This window comes from Tachysurus vachellii, chromosome 2 (genome assembly GCF_030014155.1).
Source record: "Tachysurus vachellii isolate PV-2020 chromosome 2, HZAU_Pvac_v1, whole genome shotgun sequence".
In the NCBI taxonomy this organism is placed as follows: Eukaryota; Metazoa; Chordata; class Actinopteri; order Siluriformes; family Bagridae; genus Tachysurus; species Tachysurus vachellii.
Genome location: NC_083461.1, coordinates 20,090,268 through 20,113,048, shown reverse-complemented (window position 1 = coordinate 20,113,048; position 22,781 = coordinate 20,090,268). Strand labels below are relative to the sequence as shown.

Below are 22,781 nucleotides of genomic sequence, written 5' to 3'. Positions count from 1 at the left end.
TTGCTGAGTCCTTGTCTTTGGTTTGTTTTGTGTGTTGTTGTGTCTCCTGATTTCTGTTTTGTTTTTCTTTTGCCCCTGGTTTTGAGTCTGACAAGTGGTATTTTAGTGGTAATTCACTTCTGACCAACTTTATGAAAAGAATGAACTTGAATGTGGGAATGTGACAGAGTTTGTAGTCTATGAGTCTGAGTTAGTTGAATACAGAAAGGTTGTGCTGTAGTGGAGGTGGAGGTGGACCAAGATGCGGAAAATGAGTGGAGGCTCCTTAGTTCCAAGAGTAAAAAGTATAAGAACAGGTTTGTAGGGCAGAACAGGTTTGGATCATTGTTTTGCTCCATGATATTTCTTACTTTTACTTATTATGCAAATTATCAGACAGAATGTTTCTGTAGACATCTGAATTTATTCTGCTGCTACCATCCTGAGTTCCATCATCAGTAAATATTAGAGAGAGTGTCCCAGAAACCACATGCTAGCTAGTTAGATTTGGATCATAAGCAGAGGAACTAATTATTTGCTGGTACACACCTGCCATTGACTTTTTCTAGTGTGGATGAGATTTCCCATTTTACTGATAAATGCTAGAAAAAAAATTAAATGGTAAAAGAATAAAACTTGTTGAGTATTTCTTTTTGTTTGTTTTACTCTTACCTGAGAGTGAAACGTGAGAAGCTGGAGCAGATCAAGTCAGAATCTGAGACACTAAAAGCCAACCACAACATCCAACAGCACCCAGTGACATTTCTGTGAATGGGAAACACATTAAGAGAGCAAGTCAGTGTAAAATGAAGCCTCTATGGTCCCTACTTTAAAGTGGTTTCATTTGTAAAAGGATCAGTTTTTATTACTCATCACCCCACATGCATCACAACTGAACTTGTTTATTATCTTTTCTGTAAGAGATAGAATCAGTTATGCATTGGCAAATCCAAGAAGAGACTAGTGCCCCTTTTCCACCAGAAAGAACCGGGTGCTGGTTCAGAGCTGGTGCTGGTTCAAAGCTGGTTTCACTGGTGAACCTTCTAAGAACTGGTTTGCCTTTCCATGGGCTAGAGAGCCATCACAGGTCCAAGTGTTATGTCATACATGCCATGTTTCCCAGCAACGTAAGTGCAGCAACAGCAAACACAAACACAACATCAGCAATTGCAGATGTTGCTTTACTGTTAATGCTCATGGCTTTGTGAACCTACATTGGCATCCAAACGCGGTGAATCCAATGTGTACGTGCAGCTCCATGTAATTTGTAAAATGGAGGTTGTAATCGAGAATAACGGAAATTACATAACATTATTTTATCATTAACACAGAAAAAATGTAGCCTTAGCATGTAGCTACCTACTTTCATGTATGCTGATAATTGATCATATTGCGGTAAAGTAAAAGTGTATTAAACATTGGTATACTTAAGGTACATTATCAAAGGCGCTAACATTGCTTCCCCTGCATCTGTTAGTGTATATGTTTAAGTATACATGAACATGCACACATCCATTCACACGGCAGTTCTGTTGTTTATGCTCTACACTGAAGACATTTGGGTTTGAGATCAAAAGGACAATGTCAGATGATAGAACAGAACTTTAGGTTTCTAGATGTGTTAATCTTGTGTCAATCACATTTATTGGCAGATCGGCCAATTTTTGGAGAAGAAAAAGTATACGAACAGGTTTGTAGCGCAGTTCTTAAGGAGGTGGAATGCTGCTGGATATGGGTTAAGGTCTGATTGACTTGTCCAGTCTACTTTCCCCCCTGATAAAGCCCTGTGTTGAGTTGCAGTGTGTTTTGGATCCATGATGTTTCTTACTATTATTTATTGGAAAAATGATAGAAAAAATGATAGACAGAATGTTTCTGTAGACATCTCGTTCTGCTGCTACCATCATGAGCTCCATCATTAGTAAGAGAGAGAATGTTCCAGAAAGCACATGCTAGCTAGCTAGCTAGATCTGGATTTTAAGACTTTTCCATCAGTTTACAGTAATTTTGGTTTCAGAACTTTTATTTCCTGTCTCTGAATTCCACTCTGGGCTTCTAATTCTTATTGCTGATGAGAAATTTGTATCTTGTGACCTTGATATTACTGCTATCAGAGTCATCTTCCAGTGGTGGATTGTGTGACCTTCGCACTGCTCTGTGGAGGTTGGTGGTGATGTTACTGTTGTTTCTGGGTTCTTCAACTCCCACAAAGTTTCTATGATCAGCTGTTGTTGTTTGCCTCAGCCAATTTGTTTGGTGTTAGTTGCACAATAGTGAAATTTTTGTACTGCTGATGTTTGTGTAGTGGATTTGATCTCTTTCTTGTTTTTTTTTTCTCTCATAAAAAACATGACATTTTGTTTTTTTCCTTTTAAACAACAAATGGGTCTTCATAGTGAAACCCAGGAGCTCAGATGCTGAGTAGACATTCAGAACTATTTAAATGGTGTAAAAACCCAATCTAACAGGACACACCTGGACACCAACAAACACCTGTCACTCACATGTCCCTGTACTTTCGATCACTTGAGAAATGTGGTTTCAAACAAAAGGTGCCAAGTTCTAAGCTGTTTAACACGTCTATATGTAAATCTCAGGAAATTAATGCTGAAATTCAAATCATCTATCATTTATATTCACCTATTGATCTTTTGATCTTAATAATAAAAACAGTTATATAACAACAAAATATTATTTTTGTTGTTAATAATAAAAATTATAATTATTATTTAGTATTATGTCAAATGGCTTACCTCCGCTCTTGGTCCATGGCTAAATCTTCGTCAGCTGCTTCTCTGCCAAACGTGCCTTCTTCTCTCTGGTGTCCTAATTGTTGAAAAATTAATGTTACAGTTTGAAAAAAATATATATTTATTGCTTCTCTGCTTTATCAGTTTGTTTAAAAACATAGTTAATTCTGTTGGCCTATTTGTTTTTGGCCTATAACTTCTCATTAGGTTTTGTGAAATGGTGGTCAATGTTTTTAGCCATGTTGGTAGTGGCTACTGAATTAGCTAGCATGTTCATACTGAAATCTTTGACCGAGTCTTTAATTCTGTTACAGTCTTTCATTCTAACCGCATAGAAATCTTTTTGAATTTCTTTTAAATGCTTACTTTTTGCTATTTACTATTTGCATGAGCCAATGCTAAAGCTGTAACATCGAGCAAATGCCGTATCACTCGTCTCAAAATGGCAATTGTAGTCCTTCATCTCTTTGCCTTCTTGTCGCTTATGTCCTAATTGTTGAGCAATTGATGGTACAGTTTGATAAGTATATACATTTATTGCTTCTCTGCTTTATCCATTTGTTTAAAAACATGGTTAGATTCTGTTGGCCTATTTGCTTTTAAATTTACTGATTTACTATTTGAATTTAGCCAGAGGTAAGGCTTTACCATCAAGAGAATGTTGTATCGCGCGAACCAAAATGGCAGTTGTAGTTTGTCTGTTGCCAGTATGATCACAGTCCATGGAAGCTCACACCAACTAGATAAAAAAATGTAATTTTCTTACCTGATTTCTGTTTTTTGATGCAAAAAAAGTTTTGTATTGTATTGCAGCGTTCATAGAATCTCAGCGCTCCTGAATCACCTCAAGAGCTTCTTCTGCATTTGTCGATTGGGTTGAATAAGAAATTGTTTACTGCGTCACAGTCGTACATGGCAGGAGTGTGTGTATCTGTGTGCTGATATGCTATTTGCACCCAGTTTTATTTTAATCAAATTATTACACTAAATATATTTTAAATTTTTATTTATTTATTTATTTATTTATTTACAAAGCTCTTCCTACAACACTGCTCTATACGGACCAAACAGTAAATCAGCCTTTTATTTTTTTTTTTTTATTGTTTTGACAAATATTTTGCATTTATTGAAAAAAACAAAACAACAAAAAAACACTCTTTTGGCTTAGAGAAGGTGCAGAGGTACAAAAGTCACACCAAAAATCCTGAACTTACTTGAACAAATCTAATGAAAAGTGAATACTTTAATTTTTCAATTATTTCTTTAGATGGAAGGAGGCTAGAAAAACATTGGGAATTATTTATCACATTATTTACTATTATTTTTCTACACACACCACATATATAGTTCTTATATATATTACATATATAAATAAATAATATATATAAAAAAAATTATTTATATTTATTTTAAAGGTTTTTTGTTTTGTCTAGCATTTTTGTGTATTCTGTAAAATCTGCTGTAAGAATTTATTTTGCAATTCTATCAAATTCGATTGTACAAATAAAACTGATTAATTACAGATAATATAAAGGATTTTTATTAATTTATCAATTTATTCATTCCTGTAAAGATTCTTTAACTTTGAAAATTGTTTCTGTTGGAATGATTACCCAAAGAATAATAAATGAAAATAATCATTGCTTACTACTTGTATGGATGGCATTAGTTAGTGTTTCTGAGGTAATTGTGCTGTTGAATATTAAAATGTTCTCACTTTATGAACTGTAGTGATGACGCTTTGCTGTGTTTTCAGATTGCAGGGTTTGAGGAGTTTTGGTAGTTATGGAAAAGCATTTTGAAAAAAATGTAGAACTAATTTGTAGGACAATTTTCTTATTATTGAGTTTATTTTTTCCAAACTGCTTACACAGGGTTCTTTACCAACATCAGCTCAACAAAGCAAGTTACAGATCAAATCCGAATCCATATTTTATTGGTCAGATACACAACCATACACAGAACCGCAAGCAATCAAATGATTTTTTGAGTGTCCGTGATATAAAAATAGAATACAAATAAATAGAATTTACTTATATACAGGTAAATAAAAATAAAAAGAAAATATAAAATTTTAATTCATGAAACACAGAGAATAGTGGCAAAAACAGTATGTTGTTATTTTGAATATGGTGCAGATGTGGGCTGATGTATGCTGTGTAAAACCAGGCTGAGGTTGTGTGTGCTGTTTCAGACAAGTTCAAGATCTCTTGTGGTTTTGTTGTTGTTGTGGTTGAGGACCAGAACTGATTTCCCTGTGGGAAGAAGCTCTTTCTCATTATTTCTGTTCTGGCCTTCAGGGAGCAGAAGTGCTTCCCAGACCACAACAGAAAGAGGAGTGAGATGTTCGATTGTCTGAGCCCCATCACTATCTTGGTCCAGCATTGCTTCTTTAGGTGGACTGCAGTTCAGGGAGCTCACTGAGGATGATAGGCTTTACTGATCACATCATAATCTGGAGAAGCCACCTGTCCTGCTTCCTGTCAGGATCCTGTCATCCAAATCGTAATAAAAAACTATCCAAACTCTAGCAAAGGAGCTCTCTGAGCAAGGCTGTGTCATTATTCATGACACAGCGAGCTAAAAAAAAACCTCAACTGCGATATATTGTAACCCAATAGGGTTATTACTACAATACTACACAGAATCTACTACAGCATCTGTTACAGGAATAAATCAGAAATCCTAGATTATATTTCAGTTTTATTTCTGTAGTAATTTCAAAAAGATATTGAAAACATGGAAAGTTCCAAAGACAACACAGTTTAAAAAGACGCCGATGTGCTGAATTGATTGAAATGAGTCATTCAGTCACACAGGAACACTACAGTGTATTAAATCCAAATCAACAATGTCTTCTGTTTATTTTTGCAAATAATTATGTTGATGATAATATTTTATTTATGTGGAATTGTGCTGGTTTGAATCTTTTGTCACTTTTCTGCAGAGTCGTGGAGAACATACTGAAGAACCCAGAGGAAACCTTTGAGGAATGTCACCCAGATACGGGATGGAAAACTGGAAAAGAGTGGGAAAAAACTGATTTTAAACATAAAAAGGTTGGTTTTAACAACAGGATATAAACCTGTTTGCAGTAGTTACAGAGTTTTGTTGCAGGTTGAGTTTGTGGGAGAAAAGAATTCATGATATTTAAATGCTTAAAATTTTATTTATTGATTTTTGTGTCAAAGCAATGAAAAGTGATCCACATTCACAATGAATTCACTGTATAGTTATATATGTTTTATTAACAATAAACATTTGCTTACAAAAAATGTATTCAGTTGAATTCATATTCATATAAATATGTCCCTCTGATCCACTCTAATCATTTATACCACTAGAGTAATATTAATATATTTAATCTAGCCACAGGTGTTGCAAGCCAATGACTTCTGTGCCGGTCCCAAGCCCAAATAAATAGAGAGGGTTGCGTCAGTAAGGGTATCCAGCATAAAACGTGCCAAACTTAAACATATGAAGCATCAGTGTGAATCGGTCGAGGCCCAGGTTAATAACAATCGCCACCTACATAGTGCCGGCAGAAATTGGACTACTGTTGGTCAAGGAAGGAGAGGCGGGAGAAGGGTTTGTAGACAGAGACAGAAGAGCAAAGGCTAGAGTATATGTCTGCGAATAGGGACTATTATCGTTGGTACAATTACATGGAAAAGTAGAGAGCTGGCGGACATAATGGAGAGAAGGAAGGTTTATACAGTATACTGTGTGTGCAGACTATGTATAATCCAAGAAACGCTGACATGCGTGCCGCTCCCTTACAGGATATCTGCCTCCTTGTTGGTTTTTTGTCAAAAAAAAGTGCTCTGTCAAAACAGCTGTCAAAACAGCTGGTGATTTTCTGTCAAAACAGCTGGTGATACTGGTTCCTCAGCAAATGAGCAATTAAATGTTTTCATAGGCACAGTGGGGGGCATTACATGGTCTGGTGTCACTTATTTGGCCAGTGATGTCTGTGACTTCAGAAAGATCCATGCATGTGTTAGCTCCATTAAGCAAGCCTAGAATCCTTCTTCTTCTTCTTCTTCTTCTTCTTCTTCTAAATGGTACACAATCATATCCAAACAGAAAACTTCACCTCATCAGCGATTCCAAAAATCTGTTTATTTCTAGTCTGGAGTGTCTGCAGTACTCCAGAGTGCATTAATATAAACCTGTTGTGCTGTTATTCTAAAAATAATGCTCATCTTCAGCTTTGAGCACTTACTGTAAACCTATTTGGAGGATAAAACATTTTATGTAAAATTAGAATAATGACGAGTAATAATGTTTTAGATCTAGAAACACTGGTAAACATTAAAGAAACAATATTGTTAAAGAAACAATAAATCACAAAGGGACAAATTAGCATTAACGAGATTTATTCCAAATATTCCTCATTAGGAAAATTCAAGCATTGCGCCAAATCAACCTAGAAAAACTCCAGTTTAGGATAAAGGCCCTGTATGTGTTCTATATCAGATGGAACTACATGTCTGTTGAAATATTCATCCACGCTTACAGTCCACCATCTCTTATACTCCTCTGTAATCTTTATGAATATCAGAGCTCCCAATCATCTCCATCATCTTCTTCATCCCTGCTCTCAGTGTGGACTCAAACTTTACCGATGTTTCTGATGCCACTTGCTGTATGACATTTCTAAGCCTGAATATTCAGAACGTTTTTTATTATATTACAGGCTGCTTTACTCTTATTTTCTTATTTTCTTTACATTTAAATATGAATTCTGTAATATTGAATTGAACCTGAAATTTATGGTCAGGATTCCAGTTTGTCAGTTCATTGTCTTTCCAGAACAATGTTTTTGATAAAGATATAATATTTTGAGGAACCAATATACATTTTAATCTTATGAATTATTGCTAAATTGATTCAATTATACAAACAGGGAAGATGAGACTGGAGGGAATGACATATTCTAAACAATTTGTTGTGTTTATCCAAACTTCAGAAAAAGTTTTCATTTCTTTAAGTTCTTTAATTAAGAGGTCCTTAATGTGCTTTTTCATGCTTTGGATCAAAAGGACCGATTATTTCAATAACATTTGTTAGGACTCTGCCAGGACTTTTGTACGTGCATTTGTTTACGGCTACGTGCATTTGTTTATGTTTATCGTCACGTGTCTGCCCCGCCCCTTGTCTCTTCCTGCCCGCTTCCACACACCTGTTTCCAATTGTATTACCTTGTCTATTTAACTGTGCCGCGTTGCCTGGTGCAGCGCGGCATCTACTGTGGTTTTGTCCTGTTTCTAGTCCGTGTCATGTTTCGTGTTTTGTTATTAAACCCTGTTTGTTTTAGCTATCCTGCGTTTGGGTCCGCTCTGTCCCGTGTTCATTACAACATTATTCATACTTTCTTCTTCTGTGTTGTTTTTTTTTTTTTTCCCTCTTCAAAACACGTTGCACATTATTTACTTCATTATTTGTCGTTTTTAAAATAGCAAATGCTTGTTGATTATATTTGTTTTCCCATTAAAGACTTTGGTAGATACATTCAAAAATATGTTGGATTTAATTAACTTTTTTTTGAACACTGTCTCACTGTTTTCTCCTATTGCAACTTAAACATACTGTAGGGTTTAATTCTACACATTTTTAACAAGAATATGTGCAAAACTCAGTACTGGCAATATTGTTTAGGTTTTCAAGTATTTTGATGAATTCAACTATGATGCCAACATCTTGGTAAGGGTCTGTGGCATGTGCCCATTTGGGTTTGATGACGTAGATTCCTAGGGTGGTGTTGCGCATCGAGGTTTGCAAAACTCAGTACTGTCTCACCGTTTTCTCTTAGTATTTTAAGCAAAACTAATACACTGTAAATGCAATTAATGCATTTAAGAACATACCTTTTACAAATGTCCAACAAAAATTTTGTTCAAAATCTGTATCTTTAAAACTGCTTTTCATTTTCTTATTATTAAAAGCATACTAAAATAAAAAAATTAAAAGCATTGCCTATAAATTAAATCAGGTGGGTGAAAAGTCTCTCTTGCAGTCTGTGCCTCCTTTAAATTGGGAAATAAATAAAGCGTATTTAAAATGAGATCAATAATGAAAAAAGTGTAACATGGTCAGTCCTGGAACAAATGTACTGTAACAAGCCAACCGTGTAACCCCATTGAGGAAACATAAGTACCACCTCTTGAACCTTACCTCAAGTTAATACTTACAAAAGAAGTTTATTTTTCAGGACATGGACCTTGTTTGACAGCTTGTTGCCATCTAGCTCCATAAAAAGCTTTTGAAATGTTTAAATGTGTATCTGAAGTCTTGCGGGTAAGCCAAGTTTAATAAATAAATTAGACCAAGCATTATAGAACATGCATTGGCAACATTGTTTAGGTTTTCAAGTATTTTGATGAATTCAACTATGATGCCAACATCTTGGTAAGGGTCTGTGGCATGTGCCCATTTGGGTTTGATGACGTAGATTCCTAGGGTGGTGTTGCGCATCAAGGTTTGGACTTCAACATGTTCAACATCCTAAAAAATTCAAATAAAAAAATATGTAATTACATAAAGGTAATTACATCCAGGTGAAAGGGGAATTGGTATTAGATATATGTTTAACAGGCATAAATTACCATGTACTTCTTCACAAGGTTTGAGGGGTCTTCATTCACATAAACAACGAGGGCTTTTAGGATGTATTCATGTCTTTTTTTTTGATGGGGACATCCTTAAAAGTGTGACAAAAAAGTCATTATTTGCAGTATGCCAGGCTTTAGATGCGTTTCACAGAGGAAAAAAAAAGATCATTCAGCCATTATTTATCTTATCTCAACCATTATTACCTTTTAGCGTTTTAATTGAGAGAAAAAAAACATGGTTTTATAACATGAGGCTGAGTGCATAATAACTGAAAGAGAGAAATATTGCCAGATTTAAAATGATGAGTTTAGAGAACATACCTGATCCATAACTGACAGGATGTGGTTGATCTACTGTCCTGCTGCTCCTCCTTTCTTTCTGAAAACACTGATGAGCTGAGTTAAGAAATGATCGAGCTGACTCATGAATTTGGACACCAAAGGGATCGTTGTAATCCTACTGAATTTCACAGATACCTAATACAGTTTAAAAACAACGAATCACTACAGTTAGTGTTACATTTGCGACAGTCCTTACAGTGTTATAATATACTAACAGTATGTCTTCACCAACACTTACAGATCGCATACAACATTACCACAAATGAACCAACCAAATAAATGTGAATACTTCAAAATTACAACAATCATGTAAGTAATTATAGCTGATGTTACAGAGACTGACCTCTCGCTCATTAAAGAGGGCTGACATCTGTTCTTAAATTCACCAATGAAAGGCAAATCTTCGACCACTTCATGCTAACCCTGGCCATCTGTTTACACATAAATGGGGAAACTGCTACTAATTAAAAATTGAAAAAAGTAATTTGTCTTTTTATGGGATAATTTATATTATATCAAAGTGCAAAAAGTGGAAAATATTACATAGGAATAAAAACGGAATGCAGAGTAACTAATAATGTGAAAAAGTAAATTACACACGTGAAATACATCTGGAAATTATGTAATCTGTAATGCACAATTCTAATCTTTGAAAATCTCAATATAAATGCAAGTAAAGTATCTTAACTGTGTCTCCGCATAAACACAAAATGAACCGCACAAAATGGCGTTAATCAGAAGAGAAAATTTAACCATGTGCGTTCTATCTGCAGAAGAAACACAACTATTTCATTCATTTAAGTGAATTGAAAATTTAAAAATGACTTTTTATATAATTTTGTCAAAACAAATATTTTAATTTGAATGCACAAATGTAAAAGGTAATTATATACTTCAAATTTATTTATATTCTCTGAACCAACAACAGCCATGTTTCATTTTTTTGAGTCTAGTTTTTGAGCATTTTCAAAAATGCTCAATTTTTCTATCACGTTTTCTATCATCTTTTCTATCACATAATGGTTTATTAAAATAATTTTGAATAAAGTCTTAAACCTCTTCATCAGACTTCTTAATATAGATTACATAATCATCTTCATTGATGAAATTCCACATGACTTTATTCCTCTGGCCTTTTGTCCTTTTTGGGTTTGTTGATGGAGAAGTTCTGTATGAACACAAAAAGATTTATTCTTAACAAATATGTAGCCAGAGCAGAATTACAGCATGAACACACACACACACACACACACAGAAATTGATATCGAATTAACCATATAATGTATTTGTCACGATCAGCGCACCTGCCTCACTTCCCAACCAGCAACGGAGAGAATATTATGCCGTCTCCAGAATAATAACCGTTTTTATTAACCGGCGTGTATAAATACGAACTTGAAGTTGACCTCAGTGCGAAGTCTCAATTTGCTTTAGCAGTCATTCTGAGCGTTTCCTGTTTGTTTTGATTCCGGTTTTTGACTCAGTTTCTGCGCCTTGACTCTCTGATTGTTTGCTGCCTGCCCTGACTTCCTGCCTGTTCTTTCGTTTCTGATTTTGCCTGTCCTACAACATCGTGTCTGCTGTGTTTAGTTTATCTGCACTGAGATAGTGCTAAGAAAACATGCAAAAAATAACTAATTAAAGATGGACATAAGCAGAGTTGTTGCATTACACTTATTTTTATATAATGACAATGATATCTATTGTGCATTTATAATATAATAATATAATATAATATAATAATTTAAACTTACAGTGGTGTTGGACCATCCTCTGGTGATAAGCAATTGGAACAACGTTTCATAGAATTCTGAGAAGAGTAGTCAAAGCTTACCATTAGGTGTGTTTCTTTTGCTCCAGATGAAGGGCAGGGATGAGATGTTAGGACTCTGCCTGGACTTTGGCCATGTGCCTTTTGTTTGTTTCGTGTTCACGTGTCTGCCCCGCCCTTGTCTTTTCCGCCCCGCCTCTGCACACCTGTCCCTTATGTTTAATGATTATTTGTATTATTTAATTGAGCCGCGTTGCCTCGTGCAGCGCGGAATCCTATTGTCTTCTGTTCTTGTCTTCATGTCTGGTTTTGTCTGTGTCCTGTTTTGTGTCTTTAATTTATTAAATCCCTGTTTTTGTTACGCTGTCCTGCATTTGGGTCCATTTTTACCCCCGCGCCGCTGACATGAGGGTGCAGAAGCAGAGACATGGATGTTTTTGCAGGGATTGCAGTGCTACATGATGGCCTGTAACGCTGTCTATCAGTCCTGCAGGTTCGTCTGGATCAGTAGCATTTCTGGGCTCAACCTTATCCCTGCCCTCTCTTGTTTTTTCTTTATATAAACTTTCTTCTACGTTTTCTAGTTTAGGAAGTGAGATTTGGGTTTTTATACTGTGACATCAGCACAGGAGTTTTTCTGCAATTGGCTCATCTAGTATTGGTGTTGTGATGCAGGACCCACCCACTTTTTAAGACCGATAATATTGGACCCACCCACTTTTACCGTCTCTATTCAGCGCATATGTCTTTTTTTTTTTTTACTACTTTTCAGAGCGCCGCCAGTCGAATCCATTCTGCTTGAGGAATTCCCTAATAAATTAAACTCCATTCCGCGTTTTACCTACAGCATTGACCACGCTCCTGCTTCCTGAAATCCATGGGCGGCGGAACCATTATATGTGGATGGGACAGGACCCACCCACTTTTTATTTGCTTCTGACGCCCATGTATAAGTGTATTTTTTTTTTATAAGTTCAAGCAATAGTCTATGATGTTTGCTGTTCATTAATCAACCACCACGGGTACCGGATTTGGATCGGTCACGCACCACCGATGTCCGATCCACTCAAAATGGTTGGATCGGCGTCGATACGATCCAAAATATCGGATCGGTGCATCCCTTAAGCCGCCTTCACACTGCACACGACAAACGGACACGACTGTCGGATTTCGCCCCCTAGTGACAGTCGCACGGAATATGCAATATAATCGTGTAGACGTCAACATGGGAGAGAAGTTAATTCTCGCGGTCTCGGAAAACCCATTACTAGATGATCGTGAAAAAAATGTTCTCCATTAAGGCGCAACTCTTGCACTAAACGGTGATACTCACCGAGACTTTTTCTCCGAGTCAGGTGGTGTTTTATACACACTGATTTGCAATGTTTTCTTTGCGTCTCCAGTAAAAGAGAGTAAAAGCAAGAGCCTGTATTCTCCCTCCATTTATCATGGTGAATGAAGGAATTAATTAATGAAGGAGTAAATACAAACAATCAATACAACAATAAATCCAGAAAGACCGTGAATAATTTTTGAGGAAACATGGACACAACATTAAAAATAATACAATATAAATATTAACAATTTATTAATTTATCAATAACAATGTATTTAAAACAAAAAGATTGTTTTTGGTAAAGTTTAAAAATTAAAGTTAATATTAATACTTTTCAATAATTCTTATCATCTCGCGCACACGAACCTGATAGGACAACATTAGAATACATCACATCCGGTCGGCATATCGGGTGCGGTGTAGTCGCACAAGTTAAATTTTTTTAACGGATCCAACGCTCAAATCGGACCCGAAAATTACGGATCCGCAGGTGATCGTCACCTCACGCAGCGACCTTGCGACTCTCCATAGGAAATGAATGACTTCCGGTTTATCTGCGGTCGTTTGTCGTGTGCAGTGTGAAGGCGGCTTTATAATGATCTGATCTCCCCTTCAGTCACAGCTCACAACCTTGGGGTAACTATGGACAATCAACTGTCCTTTTCCTCGCATGTTGCTAGTGATATGCTCATTTTTGTTCCTTCTCTACAACATTAGAGCTATTTGCTCAGGTACTTGTCATCACAAGACTGGACTACTGCAAATCACTGCTGGCAGGTCTACTTATGAATGCAATTCGTCCTCTGCAAATGATCCAAAATGCAGCTGCATGACTTGTTTTCTATGAGAGGCCGTTTAGGCCATAATACTGATTCCTCACACACATTCTGTAATAACCTGACACATACACTGCTTCAACTGAACCTAAACTAAATAACTGTAAAAAAAAAAACTAAACTATTTGCCTTTGCTCAGTGGTCCTTTGTATTCACAAATTTTAGTCCAACAATATCCAAACAAAGTGTGGATCCCTTTGTCAAGCTATGGCTTCACCTAAATCAGTCCCACAGGACTAGTGAAAGTAAGTAAGTTGTGTGTAAAGTGGGGCCTAAAAAGTGACTTAGATTGCAGTAAAGATTTGCACACTACAAGAGGTCAGCATCAGCAATGACTTCCAAGACAGGATTCACTGAGGACTTGCCACCAAACAGGGAAGAATACAAAGTTGGTGAAAAGAATCCTGGTGGAGGATCGCCATGAACAAGGCTTACAGCCATAGCCGGACCAGCCAGGAAATACCGATCTTCTCTTAAAGCTGGAAAAAACATAGAAATGAAAACAAAGCTGAGGACTAAATTAAACACACCATACCTGTCACAAAAACTATGACTGAGATAATAATAAATCTTGAGAAATTATTACATTGAGAGCAAATACATTATATTGCACATACCGGAACTGTCCGGGGCCAAATTCAGTTTGCTGTCGCTTCCCTCAAACAAAGGTGACAGCACAAGAGCTTCCATGAGCAAGCGTTCAAATTCCCTCCTGGGGCCACCAAGGTCCACAGCCTCTTCATCCATTCCCAAGTCATCTGAAAACTTGATGCACATCTGGTATTTGGGATTGTAGGTCAACTGCTTGAAGCCCCACAAAGCACCATCTAGAACTGAAGATCTATTGTTATTGAACCTGCACCTTTGGCTGCTGTCAATTTGGGATGCCAGACTGAGCAGTACCTCCTGTGCCGATGTAGTGTTTTGGAATTCAGATGGACTATTGCAGGAAAAATTAAAAACATTATATTACATATACATAACATTATATATAATTTATTACATATATAACATATTATACATGCTTTGTGGACAATGTGTTATAAATACACAACTTAAAATAAGCATAGGTTCTCCCATTTTTACTATGTCATGACTAACAGCACCAACTGTATCTAAATTAATCATTGTTCACAACTACTATTATACCCTCTACATAGGCATGTTGGGAACACCTGAATCTGACTGGTGTTCCTGTCAATAAGCAAAATTGTAATAAGTTCACTAGTTATATCTACAATTGCCCCACTTGTTTTAAAAGGTCATAACTTCCCATTCGCTTACGTATGACTCTCAGGACTAGCCATTACAGCCTGGTTCAGTTCCTCATCATCAGAAGAAAGATTAGAAATGGAAACTATTATTGAAAGGTAGACAGCATAGTCATCATTGCTAGTTAATGGAATCTGGTTCACTGTGTCATCCAAATCAACGGCAGCGTTGCAGTTGGCTGGTTAACTCTGTACATGGTGTCACTAGACGTTTGCAACATTGGAGTGAACCAGCCCACAATAACTAGAAATCTGCTGTTTTGATGCAATTTGTTTTCCCCTTGCCCTTGTAGTCATATACTCACTGGTGTGATTGTCAATTGTAGCTCTGTGACTGGATGTTGTAGTGTCAACCTCAACACAACTGTCTTCTGAGTCAGTGCTGTCGAACTAAAGCAAAACAAAAATGTTAATAATTAAACACACATAATTGTCTTTCCATCTTTGTGAGTACACTCATTGGCATAATGCATTCCTTAGCCCCTTAACCTAACAATCACAACTAAATGCATAATGTTGAAGTTGTGAGGACTGGTTAGAATGTCTTCACTTCCCAAAAGTGTCTTTACTGTTAGGAAAATACTACGTAACACAAACAAAACCACAAACACACACACAAAAAAGATGGGCTTAAGTCAAAGTGTATGCTCCAACCCAACACCAAATACTGCCTCACATTATATTTTTAATAGCTTAACAGTAAGAACACTTGATGGCCTAATGTACACTGCCTTTGATCTGAAAACGTTGTATATCATAAAGCCATTCTGTTCCTGTCCCTCACGCAACTTTGGCAAAACCAATTTGTTTCCACATGGCATTAAAAGTAAAACGAAAGTAAAAATAAAATTCTGTTTAAAAAAAAAAACAGCAATAAATTCATGAGATATATATATATATACCCTGTGTCCTGGCATTGCCAGGTGTAACTTAATGTAGCCAAGTGACCTCTTGTGGTCACATGAGGTATCGCAAGAAAGTAGAACGTAACCTTATTAGTAAAAGACTATACTCTTAGTGCCAGTTGTTCAAAAAGTTTAATCTGTATCAAAATGATCCGGATTTGGAAATCCCATTTTTTTCTATTCAGGATCAGGTAATCCGTCTTACTTTTATGCCGTTTTTTTCAAAGCAACATTGGATTGGATCACCCTGATCCAGATACACCATTTTCAAAATGACCAAATGCAGATTACCTGTGCTCTAAATGGGACAACATTTCACAACGTGGGCTACCAAGCTATGCAAAGAACAGGTAGAAGAGCCAACATGGGGTCATTGTAAGTTTTTTATTTTGAGACAAAACACAAAAATAACAAACATCCACTTCCATTTATAATTTCTTATGACCCCTCATCTGAGTCACAAAAAATAAATATACATTAACAAATACATTGTGGATATTTTGAAAACGTCTTAAAAAAAATAAAATGGCTAAATTTCCAATAGTTAACAAAATAAAGAATGTTCAGGGTTCTTTTTCATCTGAGAAGGAGAGACCAGCATTTCCAAGCTCTGCTTTTAGGAGGCGGATCTGAAGTTTTGCTTTGGTTTGCTGCAGTTTGGTCAGCTAGATTTGTTCCTCTGCCAGGAGTATCTGTGATTCTGCTCTTTCAATCTCTCATTTTAGAAGTAATTCATAGGCATCATCATTATTATTCAGCAAAGGATGCTTCAAGCCTCTTTTCTGAGCTCCTGTGACTGCTGGCTCTACCAGTGAGGATCCAGGTTGTATTTCAATAATAGGGCTGAGATCCAGAATGAATGTTTCCTCTGCATTAGGAGGAACTGGCTCACTTTCCTCTACAATTGTAGGCTCACCATCCCTACAACATCTTGAATCCCATGCAGAGCTTTAGAGTTCTCACCTCCAATAATGTCCAAAACCACATCTGTGTATTCACCTTTCTTAAAAGGTTTGTTGCCTGTTTGGGTGTTTTTTGCTTCAGCAAGGTCCTTTGTTGTTCTGGCCCTCAGATTCTTCCATCTAAATTTTACTTGCTCCAGGGTCCTCTTCTGGCCAGACCCCATTGCATTCACATTCTGGGTGATTTCAACCCAAATGTCTTTCTTCCTTTTGTTAGTCACCATTCCACCTGCAACAGAGCTTCCTACTATTGAGGCATAATGGCACTTAACACCCTCCAGCAGTGCATGGGTTTCTGCAACAGTGAAATTAGGTCCTTTTGAGTCCATGGTTCCACCTCATCTGTTGCAGTGAACATAGTATTTATAGGCCTTAGGCATGATTGATTTAATTGAACACAAGCCACAGCATGTCAGCCAATTAGTGTGTGGTATTTGATAGCCATCTTATATTCAGCCTTTCTCAGAGGACTTAGAGAGAGGCAGTGACATGGCAAGTATTGTCCATCGCTACCACCATTTTGGTGGAAGAGGATACCGTCAAAGGGTGTATGTTGAGCGTGCACAACCACTGGCGCAATACACCACTGAAGAACTGTATGCTCGCTTAATATCAGCACATTGCAGACCTTGTCAAGCCAAAACTCAACCGAGAACCCGAAGTCAACGGAAAACCCGAAGGAGTCACAGTCTGTCTGTGGAAGAACAGGTCCTCATTGGTCTGCGGTTCTTTGCATCTGGGACTTTCTACCAAGTAGTTGGTGACAATATAGGAGTGGACAAATCAACTGTGAGTGATGTAGTGAAAGCTGTGTCAATTGCATTGGCCAGCCTGGTCAATCAGTTTGTTTCACTTCCAAAGGATGTCCAGATTGCCCAGACCAAGCACAAGTTTTTTCTTTTGGGGAACATGCCCAATACTATTGGGGTTATTGACTGCACTCATGTGCATATCCAAGCACCTCATGAGAGGGATTGGGAGTACATCAACCGAAAGGGGAGGCGCAGCATCAACATCCAACTTGTGGGCGATGCTGACCTCATCACAAACTGTGTCGTGAAGTGGCATGGGTCTGTTCATGATGCACGTATCCTGAGAGAGAGTGCTTTATACAGAGAGCTCCAAACCAACCGACCGAATGGCATAATATTAGGAGACAGTGCCTATCCACTCCTACCATGGCTGATGACTCCTGTATCGTCCTGCACAACATCGCTACCAGGCACAATGTCCCTCTCTGTGATGATGTTTATGATGCACCTGAGCCTGTTGAAGAACCAGACCAACCTCTGGCATTCTGTCCGAATGAGGGACTGACTGGACATATAGTAAGGGATGCAATTGTTAGACATTATTTTTGACAGGTTAATCTCTGATGATTGTTACTTTGAAATAAATATATGGTGATGAATGACAGAAAAATGGAATATATTATTTTTGTTATTGAAATCTGTTTGGGAGATTATTTCATATTTCATTTTACTTTACTATACTGAATAGCTTAATTGGTAGCCTTTGTCTACTATATCTACTTTATCACTGTTACAACGGTTACACAAGTCAAGTGCAAAATATAAATAAAAGTATATACACTAAATGATACAAATGTATTATTTGACCAATTTTAAAGTTTTACTACATTTTCTTAATGGAATCCAACTTGAAATCCTACCCCTTGTTGGGATCAGGATAATCCTGTTTTTTTTGGATCAAAGTTATCCAAATCCTACTGACAAGTTTTGAACAACACAAACTGAAGGTTTGATCCAGATTAAAACTAGGATTGGATTCTGTAATCTAATCAGATTTCAGAATCCTTCTTTTCCATTTGAACAACCCATTTTCAAGATTTGATCCAATCCAATAACCAAAATCCGACCAGCTTACCTTTTGAACAACTGGCCCTTATAGTGATGTCATTACAAAGAGACTCAATCACAGACAGGTCATCTTGTTTGTCATCATTCCTGATTGTGTTCAGTGCATTTTGTGTAGTTAAAAATGCATGTTTGATGTTATTTAGAATGGCATGTTTATGCTTGCCAAAAGGGTGCTATATATACAGTATATATACTGTATCATATCTCATGAAATTTATACTGATAGCGATTTCAAATACACTCACTCACTCACTCATTTTCTACCGCTTATCCGAACTACCCGAAGTACCTCCGAACTGGTCACGGGGAGCCTGTGCCTATCTAGGCGTCATCGGGCATCAAGGCAGGATACACCCTGGACGAAGTGCCAACCCATCGCAGGGCACACACACACACTCTGATTCACTCACTCACTCACTCACACACTATATGGACAATTTTCCAGAGATTCCAATCAACCTACCATGCATGTCTTTGGACCGGGGAAGGAAACCGGAGTACCCGGAGGAAACCCCCGGATTTCAAATACATTTGTGCACATATGTATGTATTTCATACTTATTGGTTATGGGATGGGATTTATTAAGGGATTTCTTTTTCCCTCTCAGACACCAGCAACAACCAGAACGGCTTCATTTTCTGAACTCAGACCTAACAATGACATCACACCAGCTAAAAAACCTAAAACCTAAACCTGGAGTTCCACCAGGTAATTAGAAAGCAGCTGAGAAAAGAGACATTAAAGAGGTAGCTCTGGCAGCCAAGCTCCAGGTGGTCAGGCGAGGATATACGTGGACCATATGTGTCTAGAGCACTTAAAAGGGGTACTGTTTAATTCTGGGTGCTTCTAAGATGTTAACTTGCTGGATAATTGAATTGGGTTCAACAAGGCCAGTACACCCTAAATATAATACCTGACATCCTCAGGAAGTCTGTCCATGAACACTTCTCTTATCTCTGCAATGACTGTCCTGTAGTCCCACATTTTCTTCATTTCTCAAAGGCACTTACTATATAGCCACTTTCATGGTTTTGTGCTTGCAAACTTGAAAGAGGTAATAAAAAGACATCCTTGTTGAAATTAGGGTGATTTTGGGTGGTAGACCCAAAAAAACAAGAAATATATTAACACATTACTGTCTTCACTGTCACGGTTCTTCTTCTTCTTCTTCTTCTTCTTCTTCTTCTTCTTCGTCTTATTATTATTATTATTATTATTATTATTATTATTATTCTGTACTTTTTGTAGTAACAGTAGTAGTGATTATAGTCATCTAATTAACATCACATTAGAGCACAGCTGGTAAAAGTACACAAACTTTATACTCGAGTAAAAGTGCAAGTATTTGCTTAAATAAGTAACTCCACAAGTAGAAGTACAATTACAATTGTTTACTCCAGTAAAAGTGATAAATACATGCTCTTAATATTATTTCAATTACAAAAGTAAACACACTCCACTAAGAAAACAGTGCATATTAAACAGTATCCGGGCAGCTGAGTCACTGGCTATCTTCAAACAACAGTTGAAGACATACTTCATGAAATACCTGAACTAACACTTTCTCCCCTGTTTGTTGTATTTGTCTATTTAAAAAAATTAAATAAAATAAAAAAACTTTGGACAGTGTTTTAGGCTCATGGTATCTTGTCTGTAACATAGTGAACCAAAGCTAATATATTCAATGATAGAGACTTAAAAGTACTTTTGTACATTGCTCTGGATAAAGGCATCTGCCAAATGCTGTAAATATAAATGTACATGTTGTGTGTGTGATGTATAACATTTAAAATATAACTGCATATAAAATATAACCACATTCTACACTTTAAGTACATTGCATGCTTGCTTGCTAATCAAAGCAACATCAAATACTAATTTGATCATTTGTTTAAAATCCAGCAAATAAAGTACACTCAGTTTTCATCAAGAAAAACAGCAAAAGGTTTCTTTCTCCTCCAGAATACACACCATACGCTGGAAATCTTATAATTTTGGGTTTATCTGAATTGTGCATCTTTAATAATAATTTTCTAATAAATTTTATAATAGTAATATTACTACCAACTTTCCAAAACATTAAATGCATGAAAAATGTCAAATGAAATGAAAAGATCATTTGTTATAAACAGATAAAGAAAAGATAAAGATGCTTCTTCAAGCGCTATTCATTTTGAAAGGTGCGGGGAGATTGGTCAACATATCTCAAGCTCACAGGATAAATATAGGCATATAATAATTTACATGTGTACTGAGTGATGCATTTACATTGTCTTTTTATAGTTACTCATTAATTCATTAGTACTGCATTAGTAACTGCTTGGTCATTTTCATACCTGTTTGGTTCATACCAAAATCAGAACCAACTAAATTTGTGGGCAGGTAGAAACAAAAAATTAGCAGCATACCCACATAAGACACATCTTCTATGAACTCAAATATAGACACAGATATTTGAAGCAGTGATAAACTAAACATCATACCTAATTCTTATCTCAATAATTCTGTGCCTTATACAATGCTGTGTTATTTCCCGGCAATGTTGATTGACTTTATATAAATATATCAGTCTGACATTGAAAAGTTCAGCAAATATTGTAGCCTGTTTATTTATGAAACTGTCTCACATGGCGATCAGATCCCAGGTTCCATATTCATTTCTTAATTAAATACTCAGGCACTTTTACTGTACGAAAATGTCATGTTTATTTAGTGTCAGGACTCAGCCCGGACTTTTGGCCATGTGCTATTGTTGTTGTCACGTGTCTGCCCCGCCTTCGTCTGCTCCTCCCTGTCTCCCACACCTGTTCCTAATTGTCTCATTGTCTTTATTGTATTTAATTGACGCGCGTTGCTGAAGGCAGCGCGGAATCATTAGTTACGTTAACCCCTTCGTTATGTCTAGTCCCTGTTAAATGGTGTCATCTGTTTTGTTCTTTATCGTCATCTTTTTTGTTCCTTCTTTATTTATTAAACCCCCTTCATTTGAAGCTATCCTGCGTACGTGTCTGTCTCCTTCCATCCCAGGTTGTGACACTTAGTAAATAAAACTGATATTTGCGTACAGTAAAAGTGCCTGAGTATGTAATCAAGACATGAATTGCCAGTCGTTTTAATATTAAAAATGAAATACAAATAACACAAGACAAAAATTAGAAGAGAATCTTCATTCCGAATAATGAGACATTTTTGTTTTTTGTTTTACTTTTTGTTTATTTCTGAGGTCGCCAAAGTATTTCCTCTGTATTATCACTTACGATTGAGTGACAGCGTGTCACTGATTTATACAACAGCCAATAGTTTTAGCATCCTCCTAATCTAAACACACCTGTCACTAAACATGGAGAAAAAGGATGTGGAGGATTCCTTAGTGCCTCCTTCACCAACACCTGTCCACTTTATCCAGAGTGACTTTAATCCTAGATGACGAGACGCCGTGTGTTTTTAAAGTTATGGAGTACGTGTTTGAGGCGAGCTTGAGCGTTTATGAGCGTGTCATCTGACTCGTCTAAGTAGGAGATAAAATATCACTGACTATGAATTATTCATAAGCAGTGTTGTGCTAGTTACTAAGAAATAGTAAATTGTTACTAAAAAAAGTTACTAAGAAATAGTAACTAGTTACAGTTACTAGTTACTTCATTCAAAAAGTAACTTGATTACTTACACCAAAAAGTAACTTTTTAGTTAACTTTTTTAAAGAACGTTCTTTAATTTTCCCATTAATGCCCTTTTATGCGTTATGGTCTATATAAACACAAAACTGTTTGTTGATCTGTCCCTGGCTAACAGTCCAGTTAAAATCTAGTCGCTGTTGTTTGGCTGGAGGGGCTTGACTCACTTCGAGTGTGTCCACCTTCACCGGGTTAGCTTCTAGCTTCGTCGAGGCATGTAGTTTCTGGAGGTGCTTTGACAGACTGGAGTTGCTGTTTATCGCAGTAGATAGGACCTTCGAACCAGAATGACACAGCTTATATTTGACTAAAAGGTTTTTGTCTTTATGCTCAACTTAAGTGAAATAATGAGGATATTTCCACTTTGAGAAACTCGTCTTGCTCCTGCCTTGACTTTCCATTACTGCCGCACATACTTGAACAAACGGAAACACGCCCACAGTGCGGCGTCTTCATGTTT

At 36.8% G+C, this 22,781-nt stretch overlaps 1 protein-coding gene and 1 long non-coding RNA gene across 8 annotated transcripts; both read right to left on the bottom strand.

Moving 5' to 3' along the window:
- Positions 1-4,743: 4,743 nt before the first annotated feature.
- Positions 4,744-11,644, bottom strand: LOC132840772 (uncharacterized). Of its 7 annotated transcripts, XR_009647837.1 has the most exons (6): positions 11,520-11,632; positions 10,742-10,853; positions 10,029-10,116; positions 9,665-9,820; positions 9,338-9,432; positions 4,751-9,236 (listed from the first exon to the last, which is right to left on the bottom strand). It is a non-coding gene; the product is annotated as an uncharacterized LOC132840772 (long non-coding RNA). The 7 variants fall into 7 exon arrangements; XR_009647834.1 differs by having other exon boundaries at positions 4,744-6,786; positions 8,924-9,236; positions 9,665-10,853; positions 11,520-11,641; XR_009647831.1 differs by having other exon boundaries at positions 4,749-9,236; positions 10,029-10,853; positions 11,520-11,644.
- A 2,248-nt stretch (positions 11,645-13,892) lies between these two features.
- On the bottom strand, positions 13,893-14,399 carry LOC132859918 (G2/M phase-specific E3 ubiquitin-protein ligase-like). Its single transcript, XM_060890899.1, has 2 exons — positions 14,246-14,399; positions 13,893-14,107 (listed from the first exon to the last, which is right to left on the bottom strand). The coding sequence occupies exons 1-2, from the start codon at positions 14,373-14,375 to the stop codon at positions 13,938-13,940; spliced, it is 300 nt and encodes a 99-aa protein (XP_060746882.1). The 5' UTR covers positions 14,376-14,399; the 3' UTR covers positions 13,893-13,937.
- Positions 14,400-22,781: the final 8,382 nt, after the last annotated feature.

Coding starts and splice junctions, on each gene's coding strand:
- LOC132859918 (XM_060890899.1), bottom strand. CDS start 14,375: ATGGATGAAGAGGCTGTGGACCTTGGTGGCCCCAGGAGGGAATTTGAA. Junction 14,108..14,245: donor TTTGGCCCCGGACAGTTCCG/GTATGTGCAATA, acceptor TGTTTTTTCCAG/CTTTAAGAGAAGATCGGTAT.